The 26355-nt window shown below is 35.8% G+C and overlaps 2 protein-coding genes across 4 annotated transcripts in view; both read left to right on the forward strand.

The window, feature by feature from the left end:
- The first annotated feature begins 45 nt into the window (after positions 1 to 45).
- RAD17 (RAD17 checkpoint clamp loader component) overlaps positions 46 to 26355 on the forward strand; it is a 30620-nt gene continuing 4310 nt past the window's right edge. The window contains exons 1-16 of one of the 3 annotated variants that reach the window (XM_007129947.4): positions 107 to 142; positions 451 to 493; positions 1360 to 1463; positions 3351 to 3608; positions 4147 to 4230; positions 5696 to 5852; positions 8136 to 8272; positions 8754 to 8806; positions 8893 to 9018; positions 9112 to 9181; positions 15001 to 15112; positions 17106 to 17291; positions 17590 to 17675; positions 17796 to 17942; positions 19453 to 19602; positions 21546 to 21666. In XM_007129947.4, the coding sequence (XP_007130009.2) occupies positions 1422 to 1463; positions 3351 to 3608; positions 4147 to 4230; positions 5696 to 5852; positions 8136 to 8272; positions 8754 to 8806; positions 8893 to 9018; positions 9112 to 9181; positions 15001 to 15112; positions 17106 to 17291; positions 17590 to 17675; positions 17796 to 17942; positions 19453 to 19602; positions 21546 to 21666 (1729 nt within the window). In that variant the 5' untranslated portion in view covers positions 107 to 142; positions 451 to 493; positions 1360 to 1421. Of the gene's footprint in view, positions 143 to 382; positions 494 to 1359; positions 1464 to 3350; positions 3609 to 4146; positions 4231 to 5695; positions 5853 to 8135; positions 8273 to 8753; positions 8807 to 8892; positions 9019 to 9111; positions 9182 to 15000; positions 15113 to 17105; positions 17292 to 17589; positions 17676 to 17795; positions 17943 to 19452; positions 19603 to 21545; positions 21667 to 26355 lie in introns of those variants that run through there. The other 2 variants (XM_007129945.3, XM_055086609.1) reach the window with 2 other exon arrangements.
- Positions 21637 to 26355, forward strand: part of MARVELD2 (MARVEL domain containing 2) — a 43572-nt gene continuing 38853 nt past the window's right edge. Inside the window, exon 1 of the mRNA XM_024126328.2 lies at positions 21637 to 21666. The gene's annotated coding sequence lies outside the window, so the exon portion shown is untranslated. The remainder of the gene's footprint in view (positions 21667 to 26355) is intronic.

Genomic DNA, 26355 nt, shown 5'->3' on the forward strand with positions numbered 1-26355 from the left:
CCTGGAAGGTCCCCGGGAGGCGGGACCTCTATGAGGGTTTCGCGCTGAGCCCGGATAGGGCTGGGTGGCTTCCCTTGCACCTGGAGCTGAGCCTGGGCTCCACCGCTCCTCTCGGCCCGCGAGGGGATGCAGCTACCGGAAGGTAAGGCTGCCGCGGCTGCGGTGTATATATGTCCTAGAGACGCGAGTCCATCTCTGCCTTCACGCCTTCCCAGACTCTCATGGCTCCTCCTCCCGACCTGCCCATCCCATCTAGGGATGAGACGGGTCGCGGTGCAGAGCTCTGGCCTGGAGCCGGGGCACGCGAGTTCATCTCGGCTTTCCCTTGACTAGCAGTATTACGTTGGACGAATGTGTGAGCTTAGTATCCCCAGTGCAGTGTGTAGGATGGTGGTGGGTTTGCTAGAAATACTCTTCAGGTTCTCTTCTATCTCTGACGTCTCATTTCAGAAACCTGGTACCATCAAGGACAATTGCCTGCTTTTTAAAGGAGGTAACTGTCAGTCTTTCTTTCAAAGAGCGACTAGAGTCCTGACTATAACAACAGTCTGCGTCTTTTATTTCGACCTGCCAACTGTGTTTTCCACCTATGTATCTCTTTGAAACCGCAAAGCAAAAACTTCTTTAGTCGTGAACAATTTGTATGTGTGTGTGTATGATTTGTTTTCTAGTGTGTGGAAGTATTTACACATAAATTATGTGTAACTCCAAACTATAAAGTTCAGTTTACAGGTTTGTAGACCTTAAAAAACTTTCCTTCTGGCCAGCTTAAAATTGGTGAGTTCACTAGTTTGTATAAACTTTGAAGAACTATGAAAGTCAGAAAACAGTGTTGCCAAAAAATTTCGTAATAACGTATTCAGATAACAACAGTTATAGAAAAAGTTTACAGTAAAATATAAAGTCTTTGTCCAAAGTAAGTGGTAAGTCTGAATTCATTGTATGGTACTTTTTTTGTTATTATTTTTGAAATTTTGGAAAATTTTTTTGAAATTTTATAATTTGAAATGTGGGGAATTTTAATTTTCAGTATGAAAACTACACAAATAAAATTGTTTAATTTTTCTTAATGACAAAAGATAGGTTCACAAATATGTAGTTTTTCTGTTTTCTCTAATACATTTTTGAGTTCGTAGGAAAAACATTACATCACCACAGATAATTTGAGAGTTATAGTCATTAAAAGTAAAATTTATTTTAGTATTTTGATTTCTTGCTGCATGTATGTTTGCCGTGTTCTCTTTCACTAATTCTTGAGCCTTAACTTTATTATGTCGTTGATTTTTATCAATATATATTAATTACTTCTGTTTTACAGTTTTTCTTAATTTGGGATTTTTTTTTCTTTTTTTCCCCTAGGTGAATTATACTTTAATGTACTACAGGTTGTATACTACGGATGGGAACTATTAAAGTTTATAATGTCAAAAACTTTTCTTAGACCAAAGGTATCTTCCACAAAGGTATGATACACTAAAATGGCCATGTGATAACTGCCCAAAAGGAGTTATAAATTTTTATATATGTTCCCAATGACTTATTACTGCTATGAGAGTAATGGTGCCCAGTATTTGTTGTAATTAGTGATCTAAAAAGTTCAATAATAAATTGTGAAACAACTGTACACTGAAAACACCACCTTAATTTTGAAAAAATGTTTATTTACAATCCTGGTCACAAAGAAAAGGCTGAAAACTCTTGAATGAAAGAGCAATAGAAGAAAAAGATATACATGAGCTGTAGTCGGTGTTATAGCTTAACAACAAGCCCTGCTTCTTAGAAATTAGGTGGTTCAGTGTGCCAGTTCTCAACAAGGCCAGCAGGTAGGTAGGATGGGTATCAGACAGTATACTGAAAGTTAGCTGTTTTCCTAGTGGTGGATCTGATTTTTCTCTTACTCTAAGTGAATTATTTAACTTTGCTGTTTCTCTTCCTCTTCCTCTTTTTTTTTAAAGTAAATGGAAATCCGTATTTACATAAGAAATAAAACTGTAAAATGTATAAGTAACATGGAGATTGGAATCGCTAGATCAGAATTGCTATCAAGAGTTTTACTACTACTAATATTTTTATGTACTCTTAAAAATAGAGGAAAGGGGCCAAAATTGTAGAACTAGTAATAGTCTTTTTAAAGAGGAGGAAATGAATTAGGTAGCTATGACTAAAATTTTTTTTCCAAAAAGTCTTCATTTCTTTACCCACTGCTGATCATAATCCTAGATTCTGTTTATAAGAGGAATGAAGTTTGATTTCGCATTCATAAAATACTTATAAGTATTGCTTCTCCTGAGCCTACTTTCAGCTCCAACCTCTGTTTTTTGTTTTGTTTGTCTCCCAGAAAGGAGCATTGTCAAATAAATGGTTCACAACTATGGCTGAGTATTCTTCAAGGAAAATATAATCTTGTTAGGCAGGCAGGGAATTACAAAAGTCAGGTACTAAGCTAGATTTTTTTTAGATTTATACTTCTGGAATGTTAAGAAAAAGTCCACTTTTAAAATTCTAATTATTAAAAAAAGAACGCTTTTTAATACTCCTAAATATTTTTAGGTTAAAATTGCTTAATTTAGCATTTTTCTCTGTGTATTCTTACAAAGGATTTTAAAGAAAAGCAAATGTTGGAGGGAAACGTAGAGGGGTTAATAGTTTCTATAGACCAGAAGACCATGAAATAGAACTCACTGATTTTCCTGCTCTATTAAACCAGTACTCTTTTTCCTAAACAAATCTGACAAATCACCTCCCTGGAAAGCCTGCCTCCCTTTCATAAACATATGAGTTGCTTCATGAGCTGAAGAAAAATATAATCAAGTCATAATTACAAACTATTCATAGCGTCAGTATTCTTGACCTGTCTTCACATATCTTAAAGCCGGTAGGGATTATTTGAATGTATAAAATGGTTCTTAGTTTGTGGTCAAGGCAGAAGTGTTACTTTTCTTACTGCTCTACATGGTTAAAATAATACCTTTTTTTCTTTATTCTGTTTTACTTCTTTTTTTGGTAGGTAATTTTAATATTTGTGTTTCAGGGCTACAAATGAGTTTTTAAAGTATCAGTCTAATCTTTATTCTGGGAAGATTATAATTAATAAAGAGAATTAAGTTTATATTCTATATTCATTTATATGACATCCATCATTACCATGGTCAAGTAGATAAGTATACATTTATGCTTATTGTAAAGTAGAAAAATGACTAATACAGAGTCAACTTTATTTAAAGAGCTAATTTGTGAGATTTTTATTTTAAATGTTACAAGTATAAGAATTTTTTAATAGAATAGTTTAGTTATATAGGGAATAGATGCAAAAAAAATGTTATAGTGTTTGCATGGTTTCTTTTTTTCAGATAACAAACTGGGTAGACTCATCATTTGATGATTTTTCAGAGACTACAAACATCTCTACTATTACTGCCACATCATTAGGTGTGAATAACTCAAGTCTTAGAAGAAAAAAGGTGCCTTCCACACTAGAAAGTAGCAAATTTCCAGCTAGAAAAAGAGGAAACCTATCTTCCTCAAAGCAGATTTATGGTCTAGAAAATTCAAAAGAATATCTGTCAGAAAATGAACCATGGGTGGATAAATACAAACCAGAAACGCAGGTAATAAATGGCATACAAACAAGTCTACATAATTTAGTTTCAGGAAGGAGAGGGATGTGCATTTTCAGATATTATTCATAAAAATCTTTCTGCCTAAATGAATTAGAAAAAAAAATAATAATTTCTAGGTTTTTTATATTCCAAGGCTCAAATTTTCCCAACAGTTATTCAGAAGGTATACCATTGGTTATTTGTCTTCGATTTAATTTAACCCCCAACATAGACTTGATCCATTTAATTTTTTGCTAAATGTAATACCCCTCCCTATTTATTCCCTTCCCAAAATGTATTACAGGATTTTAAAATATTTTATAATTGCTTATGTGCCTCAAATTTTCATATATTGGGGTCAGTTTAAGAATAGAATTTTTCCATATCAATATAAAGAATTGAATTAAGTATAATCAAAAGGACCTTTTTATTACTATATCATGTTACTGTTTCTAGTTTTTTTCATTAAAGATGTGTAGATTAACCTGTGCTGATGTATCAGAAATTTTTGAGTTAAAATGTTTTATTTTAAACTTGAAAATTTTAGCATGAACTTGCTGTGCATAAAAAGAAAATTGAAGAAGTTGAAACCTGGTTAAAAGCTGAAGTCTTAGAAAGGCAGCCAAAACAGGTAACTAAATAAGAAATATGTTTTAAAATATTTGGCCTCAAATGTTTCTCTGGCTTATAGTTGGTTATAAGAAGTTAAAAACTTACATGTTGACTTTCTCATAAGTCCAGATCACCTGCAGTAGAAAGCTGTCTGACCTTACTACTTCTTCCTCATTAAAAGACTCAAGAGACTTTGCGTTTTCCCCTTGACTTGTACCTCTTTTTCCCTCTTATATATAAAGCATAGTAAACCATTAGGGTGCTAATATATTTAGCATATCAAATTATCTCACACTAAAGCAAGTAGGCAAATTACATATTAGTTTTTGTATTAAATATAGCCTAAAATAGTCATTCATCCTACGCTTATGTTTTTTCTTTCACTTCCTAATTCCATAATTACCCTTGGCCCCCAAGCTAGAATTTTCTCTCTCTCTTTTTAAACTTTTTTAATTTTGAGATTCTTGAAACATAAAGAAAAAATAGAATAGTAAAAATAGAATAGTAAGTGAATATTCATGTACCTGTAAAAATACTCATCATTTTCTCCCATGAGTATTTTAACATAAATTATAAATGTTTGGCATTTAATTCTCTAATGTTATCTAATGCTCAGTTCATATTCACATTTTTCCAGTTGTCTTTTATATCTGGTTTGTTACAACCAGTATCTAATCAAGGACCACCCATTACATTTGATTGTTCTATCTCTTAGGGCTTTTAAAATCTAGAACAGTTGCCTTCACCTTCTCTTTCCACAAGCCGCACAGCATGACCAAAAAATAAATAAATAAATAATAAAATTAAAGTGTAACTGGCTCTTCTCTGAGTCCAAGTATATAGGCCCTTATTTACTGTAGTTAATCAAAGTAAACAAATGAGCAAGATTGCAGCCCACCATTATATATAGGACATCTTCCCCTGATAAGTTTTCAGTTTTTACTTTTTTATCAGATTTATTGAATGAGGAAATGTTACTGGGAGCTGCATCCTCTAGTCTGTCTTTAGAGTCCTGTCCCTGGTAATATGTTTCTTAATTTACATTTCTTAAAGAATCTGATATCTAAACTGAGGTTTTTCTGTAAGAATATTATACTTATATAATATTGAAGTATATAATCCAAAGAGAGCTCTGTATTAAGATTGAATTTTATGGGTTCAGGTAACCCCTAAAAATACTTGTTTCAGACGTTACCTCTTTAATCTAGCTGAAGTTGTTTTAATTTGGCTACTGAGTAGTCCTTGGGAGGAACATAATGTAAGAATTGAGGAGTTATCAGAAGCTATGCTTAGAAGTTCAGGAAATAAGATTCTCTTATCTAAAGCTGGTTTATTCCAGCTAGCATTGTGAAATTTAGTCTGCTTATACCTGACATTCAGTAAATATCTGTAGAGGTAATTAATATTTTAAAAGAATATTCAAACATAATATTCTGGATTTCCAATGATTTTGATTTTTTATTCATGTTTATGTTTGGTTTTAGGGTGGATCTATTTTATTAATAACAGGACCCCCTGGATGTGGAAAAACAACAACTATAAAAATACTATCAAAGGAGCATGGTATTCAAGTACAAGAGTGGATTAATCCAGTTTTACCACAATTCCAAAAAGATGATTTCAAGGAGATATTTAATCCTGGTAAGGTTTGCTCTGAAGGTAGTGGAAATAGTGGGGAAAGTCTGGTTTACAGGAGGTTTGTAACAAGCCCCTCATCTATATCTTTAAGATTTCTACGACCCTATTGGGTATATGGGTTTTTTGGTTTGTTTGTTTGTTTTTAAAATTTATTTATTTATTTTTAGCTGCATTGGGTCTTCATTGCTGTGCACAGGCTTTCTCTAGTTGCAGCAAGCAAGGGCTACTCTTCGTTGCCGTGCGCGGGCTTCTCATTGCGGTGGCTTATCTTGTTGCAGAGCACGGGCTCTAGGCACGCGGGCTTCAGTAGTTGTGACACACGGGCTCAGTAGTTGTGGCTCATGGGCTCTAGAGCGCAGGCTCAGTAGTTGTGGCGCACGGGCTTAGTTGCTCCGAGGCATGTGGGATCTTCCTGGACCAGGGCTCAAACCTGTGTCCCCTGCATTGGCAGGCGGATTGTTAACCACTGCGCCACCAAGGAAGTCCCAGGGTATATGTTTTTGAGAGGAGGGTATATATTGCCGCTTCTACACTAGATTGGCATTTGTCCACTACCAACTGCTTCACAAAGTCAGAGTAGCAATCAGATGAAACTATATGTGTGCGTTTTCTCATATACTTCCCAGGTTCAGAGAGAAGTAATTTTAGGAGAAGGAAGGGTCCCTCCAGTAAAGGAGAGTGGGATGTTTTTAAGGATTAAGTGTTTCAATTGTTAGATAACAAGCTAATCAGTTTGCATTATTTATGTACTTTTTTCCTAGGCTCTGGCTGTGTAAATGAACTCTGTTGTAAATCAAGCCTTAAAAAATGTTAAAGTAACTTGCCTCCAAACAAGAGTTTAGATTGGACCTCTTAGAATCAAATCAAAGTATATGGCAATGACGGTCTTTGGAATTTGAAAGGGGGCTTTAAGACAAACATTCAAAAGTAATGGTAGTACCAATTTAAAGACGTAGTATGATATAACTTCACATATATGCTCATAAACTCCAGCACGATCATTTTTAACTTTCCTATCTGTCTTACTGCTGCTTTAGGTAACTAAGCTATGTGTATCCAAATCTCCTAGGACATTTTGAAGTGCAAGGGGTTCTGTAGAAGGACGATTATATTCTAACGTGGACTGTTCCTCAAAATTCTTTCTTCAGGCTCTTCTTTAATATTCTCTGTGCGTACTATATCTTTAGTATGCATACCCTTATGCTCCTAGTATCCCATACTCTTGGAATTTTTACTGCTTTCTAACAGTAACATTACTTTTGACAATCTTGGAAGTCGGGGTTTTTTTTTTTTGCTGCACTGGGTCTTTGTTGCAGTGCACGGGTTTCTCTAGTTGTGGCACGTGGGCTCAGTAGTTGCAGCACGCAAGCTTAGTTGCCCCGCGGCATGTGGGATCTTAATTCCCCGACCAGGGATTGAACCCATGTCTGCTGCATTGGAAGGCAGATTCTTAACCACTGGACCACCAGGGAAGTCCCTAGGAAGTCTTTATTTACAGTCTTCTGTATAAAATATTTCTTTCCTTATTCCCAAATTCACTAATCAGTCATTCTCTTTTTGTCATTAAAACTTATTATTTTTTTCATAGATTTATTTATTTTATTTATTTTTTATTTTTGGCTGCATTGGGTCTTTGTTGCTGCGCACGGGCTTTCTCTAGTTGTGGAGAGCGGGGGCTACTCTTCGTTGTGGTGCACGGGCTTCTCGTTGCGGTGGCTTCTCTTGTTGCAGAGCACAGGCTCTAGGCGCTTGGACTTTAGTAGGTGCGGCTCGTGGGCTTAGTTGCTCTGTTGCATGTGGGATCTTCCCGGACCAGGGCTCGAACCCGTGTCCCCTGCATTGGCAGGCGGATTCTTAACCACTGCGCCACCAGGAAGCCCAAAACTTATTATTAAATTAAATTAAAACTTACTGTTACTGAAAACAGCTCATTTATAGTCATGCACTAATTGGGAGAATCTTCAATGTGTAGGCAGAGTCATAAATATTTTTACCAATTGTATGACTTTCATACTAACAGCTGTGTTCTGAAATCAGTTAACTCCATATTACATTCATTGGTACAGAAAAGTTACTGTTGTTCATAGTGACTTTTGTCTTTTGAAATGAATATTCTATTTTAAATTTGAACTGTTTTGCCTAATTGAAAAAGTCTACAATATTGGGTGCTCCTTCATGTATATGTAAATGTATTCATTAATGTATATGTATATTACATACATATGTATAATATTGATGTGTATATAATTGGTTGAAAATAAAAGTGTTAAATATGTTTCCTTTCAGAATCAAGCTTCCATGTATTTCCTTATCAGTCTCAGATAGCAGTTTTTAAAGAGTTTCTACTAAGAGCGACAAAATATAACAAACTACAAATGCTTGGAGATGATCTGAGAACTGATAAGAAGATAATTCTAGTTGAAGTAAGGACAACTTTTGAAATTCTGCTATAACTATTGAGTAAACAATTGTAAGATATATTTTATTTGATAATGACATTTATTCTCTCCATAGTATTAGTATTGGTAAAATATAACATAAAGGCTTTGTGCTATAGAAGAAAACTAAAGTTTCTTGCAGTAAACTTGGATAGAGTAGTTACAGGTTAATGAACTTTAAAAATTTAATGGCCTAAGTATAGAAAGGCAAAAAATATTTGGAAAGTGATGTCTTAGTAAAAATATTATAATCTGTAGTGACCCTAAGGAATTTGCTATCAAAATCCCATTGATGTGTATTACTATTTAGGACATCAGCTATTTGATGTCTCCCTTAATTTCTACAAAAATTCTGGTTACAGTATATTGAATAGATAACATTTTTCCTGTTTTGGTAAATATAAATCTGAAAATAAATTTACATGGGAATAAAACTGAGCTAATGTTTCTCCTTTGTTTTTGGTAGGATTTACCTAACCAGTTTTATCGAGATTCTCATACTTTACATGAAGTTCTGAGGTGAGTTTCAGTGAACTTTTCTAAAACTCCAGATTAAATGGCAGGTGATTTAAATTTCAACCTTGCTTGCTATCTTGTTATTTTAGGAAGTACATGCAGATTGGTCGATGTCCTCTAATATTTATAATCTCTGACAGTCTCAGTGGAGGTAATAATCAAAGGTTACTGTTTCCCAAAGAAATTCAGGAAGAGTGTGCTATATCAAATATTAGGTAAGAATGAAATTTCTGCTTAAAATTTCATATACATACTGTATTTTTAAATTAATCACGTAACCACTATCTTTCTTTATAAAACTTTGACAGTTTCAACCCTGTGGCACCAACAATTATGATGAAGTTTCTTAATCGAATAGTGACAAAAGAAGCTAATAAGGTAAGTCTTTTAAGAACTGATTAATTGGAATCTTACATTGTAATTATAGAAAGCCAAAATTAAGTAGTATTATATAAACTTGAGGAGTTAGAGACACAAACTATTTCAGTTTTTTTTTTTTTTTAAATTTTAGATCATGGACGTATTTATTTATTTATTTTTCCAGTACGCGGGCCTCTCACTGCTGTGGCCTCTCCCGTTGCGGAGCACAGGCTCCGGACGCGCAGGCTCAGCGGCCATGGCTCACGGGCCCAGCCACTCCGCAGCATGTGGGATCTTCCCGGACCGGGGCGCGAACCCGTGTCCCCTGCATTGGCAGGCGGACTCTCAACCACTGCGCCACCAGGGAAGCCCTATTTCAGTTTTTAAAATTAAAAAATTTTAATTACACTCATAAAGCACGTCATTTTAGAAAATGTAGGAAATACTAATTTTAAAAATCCTTAACCTTTTTCTACTTTTAAACTTAATTTTCTTTTTCACATTGAGGTAAATTTCCCTTTGCTTGGCTTAGTGTTCTAAATTGTATCTGTTATCAAAAAGCTGTTTTCTGGCATCTAGGTCCATTAGTCGGCAACAGTCCAACTCTACTTTTGTCCTGTTGTCATTTTTAAAGATTTAATATATTTTTTATTTTGATAAAAAAACATATCATAAAATTTACCATCTTAACCATTTTATTCCAGCTTTATTGAATATAACTGACATATAACATCATGTAAGTTTAAGGTGTATGACACATTGATTTGATAAACTTATGTAATGAAAAATGATTACCACCATAGGGTTATCTAACACCTCCATCATGTCATGTAATTACCATTTCTTTTTTGTGGTGAGAACATTTAAGATTTTTTTTCTCTTAGCAACTTTCAAATATGTAATACAGTATTATTAGCTGTATTATGTATTAGAAATATTAACCATTTTCAACCATCCAGTTCAATAGTGTTAAGCATACTAACATTGCTCTGAAATAGTTGTTACTTTCTTTTTTTTTTTTTTTTTAATTTGGTTGCGCGGGGTCTTAGTTGCAGCAGGCAGGCTCCTTAGTTGTGGCATGCGAACTCTTAGTTGCGGCATGCATGTGGAATCTAGTTCTCTGGCCAGGGATCGAACCCGGGCCCCCTGCATTGGGAGCACAGAGTCTTATCCACTGCGCCATCAGCAAAGTCCCTGAAATAGCTGTTACTTTTCCCCTCCATAAATTTTATTTATTTATTTATTTATTTATTTCTCTATCTATCTAATCTATCTAGCTATCTAGCTATCTATCTGTCTATCTAGCTAGCTGCTTTGGGTCTTCGTTGCTGCATGGGGGCTTTCTCTAGTTGCGGCCAGCAGGGGCTACTCTTCGTTGCGGTGCATGGACCTCTCATTGCGGTGGCCTCTCCTGTTGCAGAGCACAGGCTCTAGGCGCACGGGCTTCAGTAGTTGTGGCATGTGGGCTCAGTAGTTGTGGCTTGCGGGCTCTAGAGCACAGGCTCAGTAGTTGTGGTGCATGGGCTTAGTTGCTCCGCGGCATGTGGGATCTTCCCAGACTAGGGCTTGAACCCGTGTCCCCTGCATTGGCATGCGGATTCTTAACCACTGCACCACAGGGAAGTCCCATAGCTGTTACTTTTAACGCGTCATTTTTTTCTATCTTTCAAATCAAGATGATGTTAAAATAAATTGATGAAACTTCTACTCCCAGCAGCATGGTTCTAAGCGGCCCTACTGCTATAAATCAACTGGATCTTACATCATAATATATTTGGAGTGCTGGATCACAGGAACTGAGGGAAGTCTCCAAGGGAGAGGTTATTTTTGAGGATTAAACAAAATAATGTATATATGTAGAGCACTTAGCTGAATAAGTACAAGTATTAATAGTGAAATATTAGAAACACCCTGAGTCCAGTAATAGAGGGAGCAGTTACTGTGGTGAACTATTATGTCATTAATTAGCGTTTTGAAAATATTCAGTGACATGGGGAAATACAATTTAATGTCAAGTTAAAAATAACAAGATGCGAAGTTATATGATAATTCTAACAATAGAAATGGTGTTTCCAGCCCTTGATATATCTGTCAAGCCCTATGCAAAGTATTTTTACATACCTGATCTTATTAAACCCTCACCACAACCATACAGAATTATCCCCATTTTATAGGTAAGGAAGCTGAACTTTGGAGGGAAATAACTCGAATAATATTCCATGATTATTAAGTATCAGATGAGTTTAAGTTTTGTTCTGACTCCAATTCACTGTGCTAAAACAAAACATACAGTTGTCAATGACAACACAATGCGCATATATACATAAACCTATACATACTAGAAGAAATACATAAAAATGCTAAGTGTGATTCTGGATGGTAGGATTACTTGTGATTTTTTTATTGTCTTTTTGAAAAAAAATCTATGTTTTCTACTATAAGCTTGATAATTATAAACTATATTTAAATATTTATTAAACATTGAAGAAATAATAAAAATAGCATCATACTACTGTATCACATTACTCACAACTTCTTTTAAGACTAAGTCATTAAATTGCAAATGGCATTTACTCTAGCAAGTTAGTAAAAGGAGATACCGTAACTTCTTTGTTATGTGGTTAATGTGCTTTACCTTAAATAGTTGATCTGCAAGAATTTTGGAACTAGTATACTTTTGATATCATCATTGATATGTTACATAAAAGGAGCAGCAACAAGCACAATATTTACATGTAAATATAAATCAAATATAAAATCAAGTGTTATGATACTGTCTGGAGTCTCCAAGGATGATAATGATAGTATAAGAAGATTTAAAGGAAAGTTTAATCTCTGGTATTCTGTAGCTTAGTTAATTATATTAGGGAAGAGTGTTGATGTCTTAAGTGAATGAGTTATAATAAGAAAGAATGTTGAATATCTTCAGTGTTTTTCTTTAAGTTTAAATGTTTCTCTGTATTCATAGGAAGAAAGATCTTTAGTCTTTTCTGATATCATTAGGTATATAAAGTGTGGAAGGAACTGCTGATCATACATCTTAGCCATGTTTGCCATGTTCACAGTAATTAACATCCATAGTATTTTCTTCAGCTGCCAAGGATTATAATTTCAAATTATATTTCCTTACTGGCAAGTAATCCATATCCGTACTTCAAAAACAAGTACTCCTCTCAAAACAATTTTTAAGGTAAATGTATTCCAATAAAAATAAAGTTAATCTGGAAGAGAAGGCATGAGCAAGAAAATTCTGTAAAAGAGTGATGAAGAGAGACTTGCTGTCTCGGTATTGGAACATAAAATGATGAAACTAGGAAGTACAGCAGTGTGGTATTAGCACAGTAATAGACAAATGGAAGAATAAAATGAGAAGACAGCACAGAAATAGATCAGTATGTGTAAATGGGAATTTTTTATATAATGGAAGTGGCATTTACATCACTGGGGAAGGAGAGTAGACTATTACGGTTAACAACTGGTGTTGGAACAATTGGATAGTCACATAGAAAAACATAAGTTTGCCTCTTTAGTTCATACTATGCACAAAAATAATTTAAACCTTGATTAAAGATTTAAATACAAAAATTAGAAGAGTATTAGGAAAAAATACTGACTTTGGGTTGGGGGAAGTCTTCTAAGCAAGAAACAAAAACCTGAAAGCCATGGATTTACTTCAAAAAAAATGGAAAACTTAGGAAATGACAGAAGGCATGGTAAACAAAGATAAAAGACAAGCATGAGAATGAAAGAAAATATTTGCAGTTTTTTAACAGAAAAGCACTAATACCTGAATATATATTTTTATTTTTTATTTATTTTATTTTTGGCCGTGTTGGGTCTTCATTGCCGTGTACGGGCTTTCTCTACTTGCGGCGAGTGGGAGCTACTCTTCATTGCGGTGCGCAGACTTATTGCGGTGGCTTCTCTTGTTGCGGAGCACGGGCTCTATAGCACGGGCTCTAGATCACAGGCTTCAGTAGTTGTGGCTTGCAGGCTCTAGAGTGCAGGCTCAGTAGCTGCAGCACACGGGCTTAGCTGTTCCGCGGCATGTGGGATCTTCCCAGACCAGGGCTCGAACCCGTGTCCCCCGCACTGGCAGACGGATTCTTAACCAATGCGCCACCAGGGAAGCCCCACTAATACCTGATTACATAAAAGTATGCCTACAAGAAAAAAAAGGCTAAGAACAGAAGCCAGTACACAAAGAAATACAAATGGATAGTTAACATGAGAGGTGTTCAGCCCTACATAGTAATCAGAGAAATTCATATTTAAACCAGGTAACATTTTTCACATATCAGAGTACAAAAAATTTAAGATTTATGTACAGGGTTGCCAAATATATGGAAAAATGAACACTCTCACCTACCATTGCTAGGAAAAATAAAACTGGTAGATGTTACAGACACTTTGAAGGGCCCTCTGCTTCTACAGAAATGTTCATGCATGTTGGCAAAGGTATACAGTTGACCCTTGAGCAACATGGGTTTGAACTGCATGGGCCACATATATGTGCATTTCTTTCAGTAGTGAATACTGCAGTACTACTGATCCATGATTGGTTGAATCTGAGGATGCAGAACCATGGCTACAGAGGGCAAACTATAAGTTACACTTGGATTTTCGACTGTGAGGAGGGCTGGCGTCCCTAACCCCACATTATTCAAGGGTCAGCTGTATGTATATTATATATGTAGGTCTGGAATAGTAAAAAAGTAGAAACAATGTAAATGTCCCTTCATTGGGGGAAATATTAGTTAAATTACTGTCTACCCATAACATTTTTTTTAATTATATAGACGTAAAGGTACTAACATAGAAAGATCACAAAGAATGGTATTAATTTATAGAGTAATACATATGATGTGATTCCACTTATATTTAAAAAATTAACTCTGAATATACTTACAGATATTATATATACTTACAGATACTGTATTTACTTACAGATATGTGTGCACAAAAAGTGGTCTGGAAAGGCTCCTCCTAAAATGTTAACAAATGTTACAAAGTTGGGATCTGTGGAGCAAAAGGCTAACTTTCATAAAGAACTTTTGAAACAGCTTTGGTTAATAAAGTTAAAAATATATTGGGGCTTCCCTGGTGGCGCAGTGGTTGAGAGTCCGCCTGCCGATGCAGGGGACACGGGTTCGTGCCCCGGTCTGGGAGGATCCCACATGCCACGGAGCGGCTGGGCCCGTGAGCCATGGCCGCTAAGCCTGCGCGTCCAGAGTCCAGAGCCTGTGCTCCGCAAAGGGAGGGGCCACAACAGTGAGAGGGCCACGTACCGCAAAAAATATATATATATATATAGAAGATCATAACACAGTACTATTTTTCTGTCAAGAGCTGAAATGAGATCATCTATGAACAATCACATGAATTCAGCTTAAGTTATTTTGTCATAACTTAATATGTAAACTATTAGGAGTTTCTGAGGGGGAAGAGAGGATAAGTTTTTCTTGTCTTATACTTGATCTTCCAAGGGTGTGATAGGTGATATATCGTATTCACGTATTTATGCATATGTGTTTGTGTGTGTTTATCTATATATATTTGTATATATGTATGTATATAGTGAAAGAGAGAGAACTTCAAAATATAACCTAGTCCAAGTAAAAAAGTAAAACGATATTTTATAACCTTGAAATTTTACCTTAAACTGTGATGTCATTGACACTTGTACCTTCATAAGCAGACTGTTGTTTAACATGTAGGCTTTTTAGCATTCAGATTGGAAAGATTCTATTATACTTCCATTAAGTTTAGAAAATAGGTGGTTTTATTTGTTTTTTGCTTAGAAAATAGCTTTTTTAATTTCAATTTTTTCATTTTAGGATGGAGGAAAGATTGTTGTCCCTGATAAAACTTCTCTAGAGTTGCTCTGTCAAGGATGTTCTGGTGATATCAGAAGTGCAATAAACAGCCTCCAGTTTTCTTTTTCAACAGGTAACTGGAAAAGATACATTCTTATGGTATTATATAGGTGACTAACTTTTTCTGAATTGTTCATGAAATGAAATTAAACTAAACGTTTTAACTTAAAATTGGTATATACCTATCTCCACTTACTATTTTTTTATTGAGACAGTGTAATAAAATTATGTATGTACACATGCATACACATACCACTGTGAATGTGTCACCATATATATTTATATATTTAAGACAAAAGCTGATTTATTTACATGGTTTGCCACTTTACCTTTCAAAGTTAATTTGGAATGAGACTTCCTGAGAGAAAATCCTGGCTCTGCCACTTTTCAGTGACTGAATCTTGCAAGTTACTTAATCTTTCCATGCCTTTATTTTTTCATCTTTTATATGAGAACCTGTCTGATCGAGATGTGTGAAGAGTGAGGTAATCCTTGTAGAGTGTTTATTCCAGTGCTTGACACACATTCAGTGCTCAAATGGCCAGCTGTTAATGAATTTAATAATAGTTCATATATGATATGTTTAACAAATGCATTTCCACTTATTAATATATAAAAGGGGTCCCTAGCCATGCTGTAGTAAAGAGATAGCCCCACTGATAGCAATGAGTTAATGTTTGCTCTTAATGATCATAGTTTACTGCATACAGTCTTCATCAGAAAACATTTAGCTAGTGACCTACTTGATGCTTAACATTGAGGAGTTGACCTTAAAAAGTTAAAAGCTCTTTGGAGCTCTCAAAGTCCACCTGAAATCCTAGTTTCTACCCACAAGTGTAACCTGTTCATTTAGTTACATCTTTGTTTTTCAAAATAACTCTACAGAAATGGACATCCTAACACAACTGAAATCAGAATTCTGCTTCTTGCTGTAGAAACATAAATGTAAATTGTGCTTAGGTTCACTACTAGAATTAGGGATGGGTCAGTTTGGGATCCTAACTACCATTTATAACGTTATTGCTCTGAGCTCAGAAATTTCAGAGGGAAGAAAATAACAGTGGGTCAGGAACTGTATTAGCAATTATATGGTTTTTCATTTAATTCTCCGACCCGCCTAATGAGATAGACAATAGTAGGATTCAAACCTAGATCCTGTGTTTTTCTAATACTCTAGGCTGGTTTTCTGAAGTCTTGCATTCTGAGTTGTTTTTGTTTTGTTATAAATTTATTTATTTATTTCTGGCTGCGTTGCATCTTTGTTTCTGCGTGCGGGCTTTCTCTAGTTGCGGCGAGCAGGGGCTGCTCTTCGTTGCGGTGCGCAGGCTTCTCATTGCAGTGGCTTTTCTTGTTGCGGAGCATGGGCTCTAGGCACCCAGGCTTCAGTAGTTGTGGCACACGGGCTCAGTTCCTCCGCAGCATATGAGGTCTTCCCGGAACAGGGATCGAACCCGTGCATTGGCAGGCAGATTCTTAACCACTGCACCACCAGGGAATCCCTGAGTTTTAAAAAGTAGATTTCCCAGTGAAATTTGAACACGGGCATATTCATAAATTGGAGACTGCCCAAATCAGTAAAGAAGTAATATAGCATCATTGTTACGCATGGATCGCAGAACCAGACTGTCTGGATTCAAATCACTTACTAGCTGCTGACCTTTAGCCAGTTACTTAACCTCTTTATGTCTCATTTCTTTACTCTGTATAATAATAGTTCTCCTCTGATAAGGTTGTTATGAGGACTAAATTAATTAATACATACCGTGCACCAAGAATAGTACCTTGCCATTAACACCATGAGAAACCAAGGTGATATGACTATGTTAGGGTATGTCATTGTGTATGTGAAAATTTGAAATCTGTGTCATGACATACTTTTAGATGACATTTCATTTTAATAGTTTAGTAACTGAAAGAGGACTCTGACTCTGTATACTTCATAATTATTTATTAGAAAAACATTTAAATTAAAATACCTAGTGTAACTATATCTGAAATGTTCTCAGTTTTAATTTTCATATTTTAATTTTATTTTAAATATTGTTTCTTGGGTGTATATTATTTAGGAAAGAACAATTCATGGCCAAGGAAAAAACGAATGTCTTCATTAAAATCAGATGCTGTGTTGTCAAAATCAAAAGGAAGACAAAAACCTGATAGGATATTTGAAAATCAAGAGGTCCAAGCTATTGGTGGCAAAGATGTTTCTCTTTTTCTCTTCAGAGCTTTGGGGAAAATACTATATTGTAAACGTAAGAAAACCTTATACATTTTTTAAAAATCTGTTATTATCTTACAATTGAAATAAAATACATTTTTTTAAATGTCATATATTTGGTTCAGTTACAAGAAAGAGCTAGGACTAGGTCAGATACTCTTTGGCAGGGCCTAAGAAAGACATAGCAGAAAAATGTATTTAGATAGAGTATTTTTGGATTATGAGTGGGATTAAACATTAAAACCAACTGTTGAAAAATCTTCAAATGAGAGGTGCTATATAATTATATAGGTGGTGTTATTTTTAATAACTCCAGATATTTTTTTTAATAGGAGCATCTGTAACAGAATTAGACTCACCTCGATTGCCTTCTCATTTATCGGAGTATGAGCGGGATACATTGCTTGTTCAACCTGAGGTAAAGTCTTTAATAACACTTAGTACTATTTACAGGCTATATACTATTAATGTTAAATATGTGTCCATATAAATTTGACCACTGAATTTTTACCAAAATTATATATACTTCTTTTTATAGGAAGTAGTAGAAATGTCACACATGCCAGGAGAATTATTTAATTTATATCTTCACCAGAACTACGTAGATTTCTTCACGGAAGTGGATGATCTTGTGAGAGCCAGTGAATTTCTGAGTTTTGCAGATATCCTCAGTGGTGACTGGAATGTAAGACCATTTGACTTAAATGTTTTTGTTTATGACTATTTCTTCAGAATTGAGAAAGAAAGTTTACTTTTATTCATACTGATTTGACATTATTTTAAGTAACTTCTTAATAACTATGACAAAATTAATTCATCTAACCCAGTGAAACTTCAGCAGTGAATCTGATTTTTCTATGATAATATACACTAATTTTTTCTAAAGTTATTTTCTGATTATAAAACTAATACATAGTCAGAAAACTTGACAACCATTGAAAAGTAGACAGAAGGAAAGGAACTGTGCCTCTATCTTTTCTTCTTTTTCTTTTTTTTTTATTTTTTAGCCACGCTGCGTGGCATGCACTCTTAGTTCCCTGACCAGTGATCGAACCCATGCTCCTTCCAGTGGAAGTGTGGAATCTTAATCACTGAACCTCCAGGGAAGTCCCCTGTTCTTCTTGCTATATTTTCTGATGGTTTTTAAATTTATTTATTTATTTATTCGCACATTTGAAATTATTCACTATAAAGTTTATTTTTTCTTAACAGTTTAACTCTGCTCTGACTGGTATAATAGTTACTAGACACTTGTAGCTATTTAAATTAAATTAAAAATTCAGGGATTTCCCTGGTGGTCCAGTGAGTAAGACTCTGTGCTCCCAAAACAGGGGGCCCCAGGTTCGATCCCTGGTCGGGGAACTAGATCCCACACGCATGCCGCAACTAAGAAGCCCCCATGCATGCCGCAACTAAGAAGTCCACGTGCTGCAACTAAAGATCCCACATGCCGCAACTAAAGATCCCACATGCCACAACTAAGACCCAGCACAGCCAAAATAAAAATTAAAAAAAAAAAATTCAGTTCCCTGGTCACACTAGCCATATTTCCATCATTTAAACAGTTATGATACAGTTTCTGTTATATATTTAGAGTTTCATTATTCAGCGGTTGCATTTGCTTAATTTTTTTATATTGCTTCTTTTTTATTTTGAAATTTTCCAGCCTGTTGACAAATAGAAAGAATACACAATGAATACCTGAATACCTTTAACTTTTGTTCACCAGTTTTTCACATTTTTCCACATTTGCTTAATCTGTATTGACACACTTGTTTTGGCTGAATAATTGGAAAGTAATTGTAGCATCACAACACTTAACACTTAAGCATACATAAGGACATTGCTGTATTAAAACCACAATAGCATTATCATACCTAAGAAAATAAGCATAAATTCAGTAATATACTGTCCTTATTCCTGTTTCCCCAGTTATCTCAAAAATGTATTTAAAGTTATTTCCACCACCTCCATCCAACATCCAGTTAATATTCACTCATAGTGTTTGATTATTATGGCGCAGTTGAATTTTCTTCAAAATTTTGTAGCACTATTATTTTTAGGGCTGTGGTGAGGTTGAAAAAAGTGAACATACAGTAACTAAATATGATTAGCCTTTTTTTGGGGTCAGTAGCACCAATAAGTACTGTTTTATAAATCTCTTATTTTATTTCACATCTTGTCTCCTTTTCTAGACGCGCTCTTTACTCAGGGAATATAGTACATCTGTAGCTACGAGAGGTGTGATACATTCCAACAAAGCCCGAGGATTTGCTCATTGCCAAGGAGGAGGATCAAGTTTTCGACCCTTGCATAAACCCCAATGGTTTCTAATAAATAAAAAGGTAAAATAATAAATTGTACATTTTCAAAGAGTGAACTATTTATGGTATGTGAATTATATCTCAATAAAGTTGTTTTTTTCTTTTAATTGAAAAAGAAAAATGATCTTTCATTCTTAATGAGAAATAGTTGCTAAGGCCCACAGTTTTCTTAGAATTATGATAAAACATAAAAAGGACAGTCTTCTTAAATGCTTAGTCATTTTTTTAAGGAACAAGCACTCAAAAATTGAAAGCATATACATATTTTATTGGAATCAAAGTATACAGGCCTAACTCATTTTATAGCACTTTACTTTATTAAAGCGTTTCACAGATAATGCATTTTTTACAAATTGAAGGTTTGTGGCAATCCTGCATCAAGCAAGTCTATCAGCACCATTTTTCCAACAGCATTTGCTCACCTCGTGTCTCTGTGTCACATTTTGATAATTCTAGCAATATTTCAAACCCTCTACCAGCAAAAAGAGTATGACTGGATGATGGCTCAGGTGATGGTTAGCATTTTTTAACAATGAAGTATTTTTAAATTAAAGTATGTACATTGTTTTTTTAGACATAATGCTATTGCACACTTAGGAGACTATAGTCTAGTGTGAGCATAACTTTTTTTTTTTTTGGCCACACCGAATGGCATGCAGGATCTTACTTCCCTGACCAGGGATTGAACCCGTGCCCCCCTGCAGTGGGAGCGCAGTCTCAACCACTGGACCACCAGGGAAGTCCCAAGCATAACTTTTATATGCACTGGGAAACCACAAAATTTGTGTGACTTGCTTTATTGTGATACTCACTTTATTGCAGTGGTCTGGAACTGAACCTACAGTATCTCTGAGGTATGCCTGTAGTTATAATTATATTTTCGTTTCAGTTGAAAATAAATCCTGGCTTTACCTCTAACCATCTGCACAAGTTATTTCACTTAATATGCCATTATTTTCCACAGCTATAAATATGGAGGATTGAATTATTTAGAGGTCAAAAACAGGTGGCTCACAAGTTGAATACAACCCACACACAGATTTTTTTAAATGAATTGCCAATCTTTAAAAACTAGTATAATAGTTGAAACTCAGATAAGGATTTCTGGCTTCAGAGTTTCTGCAATCTCCTGAAAAAAAAATTGGAAGTAAAGCAACACTGGTCCATATTTTACATGGCAGCAGTCTGCTCAAGCCAAGTATAATCTGCCCCTTGGTGATGGGAGTGGTCAGTACCACCTCCCCCAGCTGTTCCACTGCACTGATTTCTATTAACTGCCTGACTCCTATAGCATCTGAATTTGTGACCCCCGGACTAGGTCATCTCTAAGATGTCTTCCAGTTTTAAATTCATATGGCTACATATGAACCTATCATTCATTACCTAAGAAAATTTTCAGTGGATTTCTTGGAGAATTTCATTACTTTTAAGCAATTTATGTCCCTTATTGACTTGCTTCGCACTTTATAGCATGTATATTAATTTTGTATTTGTTACATATAAATGATCCAAGACTGTGAGCACCCGAAAGGCAGAGATCATACTTCTCTTATCATCACTGTAACATAGTGCCTCTCTTAACTGAAGAAAATACCTTCTTTCATTGAGAAACAATATCCTCACGTAATTTGTGATATGTGTATGCTCATAAACAGAAGTCCTCTATTTTTTAAGTTTGTTTTTCTTCTACCTTAAGTCTTGTTCTTATTGCTGTTCTATCAAGTGTGAAATAGTTGTGTAGATAAAATGCTTTGTTAGATAATGCTAGGACAGTTATAAAGGACTAATCAAGCTGCCCAGCGTGGCCAAAAAAAAAAAAAAAAGGGACTGATCAGATAAACTCTTAGAGTATATTTGTAGCATATAAACCCACATACTTTGTGATATAATAAACTTAGTCTAGGAATAAATATCCATATTTAAATTTTTATTTTTCATTTCACCATTTTTTTCCTTCTCTGCAGTATCGGGAAAATTGCCTGGCAGCAAAAGCACTTTTTTCTGACTTCTGCTTACCAGCTTTATGCCTCCAAATTCAGCTGTTGCCATACCTTGCTTTGCTCACCATTCCAATGAGAAATCAAGGTAATAACATGGGTTTTCCTTATCCCCAAGAAGTAGTGTTTTAGGGGCTTCCCTGGTGGCGCAGTGGTTGCGCGTCCGCCTGCCGATGCAGGGGAACCGGGTTCGCGCCCTGGTCTGGGAGGATCCCACATGCCGCGGAGCGGCTGGGCCCGTGAGCCATGGCCGCTGAGCCTGCGCGTCCGGAGCCTGTGCTCCGCAACGGGAGAGGCCGCAGCAGAGGGAGGCCCGCGTACCGAAGAAGTAGTGTTTTATAACATTTTGTTTTTGTGGATCAACTTATTCCTCTGTACCAGTGACACTAAGTTTTTTTCCCCTTTATTTTTTGAATCAGAATTAATACATGCTTTTTGATTTAAAAAGAAAGAAATTAAATAATAAAGACGTACATAAAATAAAAATTGAAAGTCCCCTATAACCATGGGTAATTCCTTTTGACAGATTGGTGTAACTTCTTCTAGACTTTTTCCTGTGCGTATACAAATGTTAGATGTAAGCTTTAATTTTTTTTGTCACTTATCATGCATAGTGCTCCATATTTTATAATTAGGGCAAAGGAGCTCTAGAGGCTGGGAAGTCCAAAATCAAGGTGCCAGCAGATCCAGTGTCTGGTGAGGGCCTGCTTCCTAGTTTGCAGATGGCCATCTTCTCATTGTATTCTCACATGATAAAGAGCAGAGTAAAAGAGAGCTCTCTCTGGGTTCTCTTATCTAAAGGCACTAATCCCATTCATGAGGGCTCTACCCTCATGACCTAAGCACCTCCCAAGGCTCCATCTCCTAATAACATCACTTCAGGGGTTAGGATTTCAAAATATGAATTTGTCATGACAGAAGCGTTTAGTCTATAACAGCAGCAATGCAAAAGTATATTCAGATCTAAGTCATATTTTTTCAAAATTTATAATAATTTTATTCAACCTTATTGATAGGTATTTTGGTTGATTTCAATATTACAGGCAGTATCCATTAATAGTATATTTACATTGTCTTTCCAAGTTTTGAAATTATAAATAATGCTAAAAAAAATTAGTATGCCTTTGGCAATACACACTTGCCCAGTTTATGTCTACTTTTTCTGAACTTTAACAATTTTGCCATCAGTTGTTTCTCTTTTTTAATGTGTGTCTTAAGGGCCACATTTCATTAACAGTCCTAGGTCACATGTCTATGGTGCTGATCTTCAAGGCAGAACAGAGAATTTGTGTAATATTGAAAATATTACTAATCTACTACATAACTCATCAAACTTCTCAAGTATTTTTTAAACTTTCAATTTTATTTTATTTTTTATTATTTTTGGCTGTGTTGGGTCTTCATTGCTACATGCGGGCTTTCTCTAGTTGCAGCGAGCGGAGGCTACTCTTCGTTGCTGTGGGCAGGCTTCTCATTGTGGTGGCTTCTCTTGTTGCGGAGCACGGGCTCTAGGTGCGCGGGCTTCAGTAGTTGTGGCACGCTGGCTCAGTAGTTGTGGCTCACAGGTTTAGTTGCTCCGCGGCATGTGGGATCTTCCCAGACCAGGGCTCAAACCCATGTCCCCTGCACTGGCAGGTGGATTCTTAACCACTGTGCCACCAGGAAAGTCCAAAACTACTCAAATTTTAAAGATAGGGTTTGCCTTATGAATTATGAGAAGAGAGGATTATAGAGTAAATGTCTGCCTTCATACAATGAGAGTGTCATCTTTTAAGAATATTGATACTTAAAGATTTAAAATATTCTGTATTTACAGGCAGAAGTGAGATGACTTTTGAGCAATGGGAATGATTAATCTGTGAGTCAGAATCCAGAGAGTTCCCTATCCTTGACTATTATTTTTAGATTATACTGGTTTTTATTTATTTATCGTTTTGGCTGTGCTGCATGGCTTGTGGGATCTTAGTTCCGCAACCAGGGATTGAACCTGGGCCCTCAGCAGTGAAAGTATGGAGTCCTAACCACTGGACCACCAGGGAACTCCGAGGTTATACTAGTTTTTAAACTTTATTTTGAAGTAATTTCAAACTTAGAAATTAGAATGGTACAAAGAAGTTCTTGTATATCCTTCACCAAGATTCCTCAGTGTTTCATTTTTTACCATATTTGCCTTTTATTCTTTTTCTTTATACATACATATACATAAATAAATGTATTTTTTTCTGAACCATGTGTGAGTAAAGTGCAGACATTATGCCCATTATTCTTAAACACTTCAGCATGTACTTCCTAAAAACAAGGACATTTTCCTACATAACCACAGTATATAGATCAAAATCAGGAAATTAACATTGATATATTACTGCTAATTTATAGTTTAATTATTAGACTCCATTTGTAATTTATAGACTCCATTCAAATTTTGCCAATTGTCCTAATAATGCCCTTTGTAAAATAACAACAAAAACTTGTTCTCTCTTGTCTAGAAATCCAATGTAAAATCACATGATACATTTAGTTACTTAGTTGCTACCTCTTTAGTCTCCTTCGATTTAGAATAGTACTGTGGTCTTCATCCATTACATTTCTGAAGCAGATTGTTATAACATGGACTGCCCCTCAATTTGGGTTTATCTGAGGATTCCTCATGAGTGGATTCAGGATATATATTTTGGGCAGGAATACCACAGAAGTGATGCTGTGTTCTTCTCAGTGCATCACATCAGGGGAATATGATGTCTATTTATACCATGCTGGTGAAGTTAACTTTTATTATTTGGTAAGATAACATCTCTCAGGTTCTCCAATGTAAAGTTATTAAGTGTTTTGTGGGGAGACACTTTGAGACTATGTAAATATCCTATTTCTCATTAAAATTTCACCCACTAGTTATAGCATCTTTTGATAATTATTTCCTGAATCCGTCATGGTTGCCAAGTGATTTTCTAATGGCATTATTCCTTCTGTATTTGTGTTAATAAATTCTGCTGTAAGGTATTGCTTCGCCTTCTTCCCCATTTGTTTGTTTATATTTGTATGGACTCTGGAGCTTTTTCAGCTGTTGTTTCTATCATTATTTATTTTGGACTTAAATTGTCCAGATTTGGCCAGTGCAAGCTGCTTTAAGGTAACTCTGTGCCTTTACTCTTAGCGTACTTTCTTTCTGATACAAAGTGTTCCCGGATTATTTCATACTCTTCCTACATGGACTTAGAAATCTCAATGAGTCCTGGTTCCTTTTAGTGGATATGGACCCATCTCCCACTTTGCTAAATATATTTACTTGTTTACTTAATTCCTATGTCTATAACCTATCTCCTGACAATGCAGGCTGCTCCTTCAGTCCCAGCCCTACTGCCACCAACTTACATTGGCACAGCCTTTCACATTCTTTGTCTGACTCCTAGCTGTGGGACAATGAATCGGTTTGATTAGTAAGTCTCCTTGGACCAGAATCATCAGCATCTCCTGGAAGCTTGAGAAAAATGCAGAATCTCAGGCCTCAACTAAGACCTACTGAATTGATCTGCAAGATCAATTAGTAAGATTCTCCAGGTGATTCTTATGCAGGAGATGTTTGAGGAGTTTGAGAAGTATTGGTTTGGATTACTCACATTGGAATCATCTAGAGAATCATTATATCCACTAGAAAGTTCAGATTCCAGGATCACAACTCTTGAAGTTTTCCATATCAAAAAGCTGTTTTTTAAAAATCCTAATTGTATTGTGTAGTGGATTTTTTAAAAGGTAAGGTAGTGTTTGATTTGCAAACTTTAGGTTTATCAAATTTAGTCAAAAATAGGATGTTTTGGCTTTTTTTTTTTTTAAGTCTTGTGGTCTGACTTTTTTTTTTTTTTTTAATTTATTTTTGGCTGTGTTGGGTCTTTGCTGCACGCGGGCTTTCTCTAGTTGTGGTGAGCATTGACTACTCTTCCTTGCGGTGTGCGGGCTTCTCATTGCAGTGGCTTCTCTTGTTGCGGAACACGGGCTCTAGGCACACGGGCTTCAGTAGTTGTGGCACACGGGCTCAGTAGTTGTGGCTCACGGGCTCTAGAGCTCAGGCTCAGTAGTTGTGGCACATGGGCTTGGTTGCACGGGCACAGTAGTTGTGGCTCACGGGCTCTAGAGCTCAGGCTCAGTAGTTGTGGCACATGGGCTTGGTTGCTTCGAGGCATGTGGGATCTTCCCTGACCAGGGCTCGAACCTGTGTCTCCTGCATTGGCAGGCGGATTCTTAACCACTGTGCCACCAGGGAAGCCCTTGGCTTTTCTTTTTATTCATCAATTTTTATCCCATTTCTTTGACTTTACTACGTCATTTCAGACATTTTCTCTTTATGTTTCCTCTGCTCATTTCTCTCTGTCCTCTTTTCTAGTTCTCCATTAGTGTTTGTTGGAATGCTTACAGGTATCTCACGTTTCATTCTGTTTTCTCTTTGATTGCATAATCTCTATCAGTCTGTGTTCCAGGTTACTGATTATTTCTTTTCCCAGTTCAGGACTACTATTGAACCCCTGCAGTGGACTTTTCATTTTGGTTATTATACTTTTCAAGTCCAGAATTTCCGTTTGGTTCTTTTTTGCAATTTCCTTCTCTTTACTGATATTCCCTATTTGATGAGTCATTGTCATTATAGCTCCCTTTACTTCTTTTTATTTTATTGTATTTTTTAAATTTATTTCTTTCATTTATTTATTTTTGACTGTGTTTGGTCTTCGTTGCTGCACACGGGCCTTCTCTAGTTGCAGCAAGCAGGGGCTACTCTTTGTTGTGATGC

This window comes from Physeter macrocephalus, chromosome 8 (genome assembly GCF_002837175.3).
Source record: "Physeter macrocephalus isolate SW-GA chromosome 8, ASM283717v5, whole genome shotgun sequence".
NCBI classification, from domain to species: domain Eukaryota; kingdom Metazoa; phylum Chordata; class Mammalia; order Artiodactyla; family Physeteridae; genus Physeter; species Physeter macrocephalus.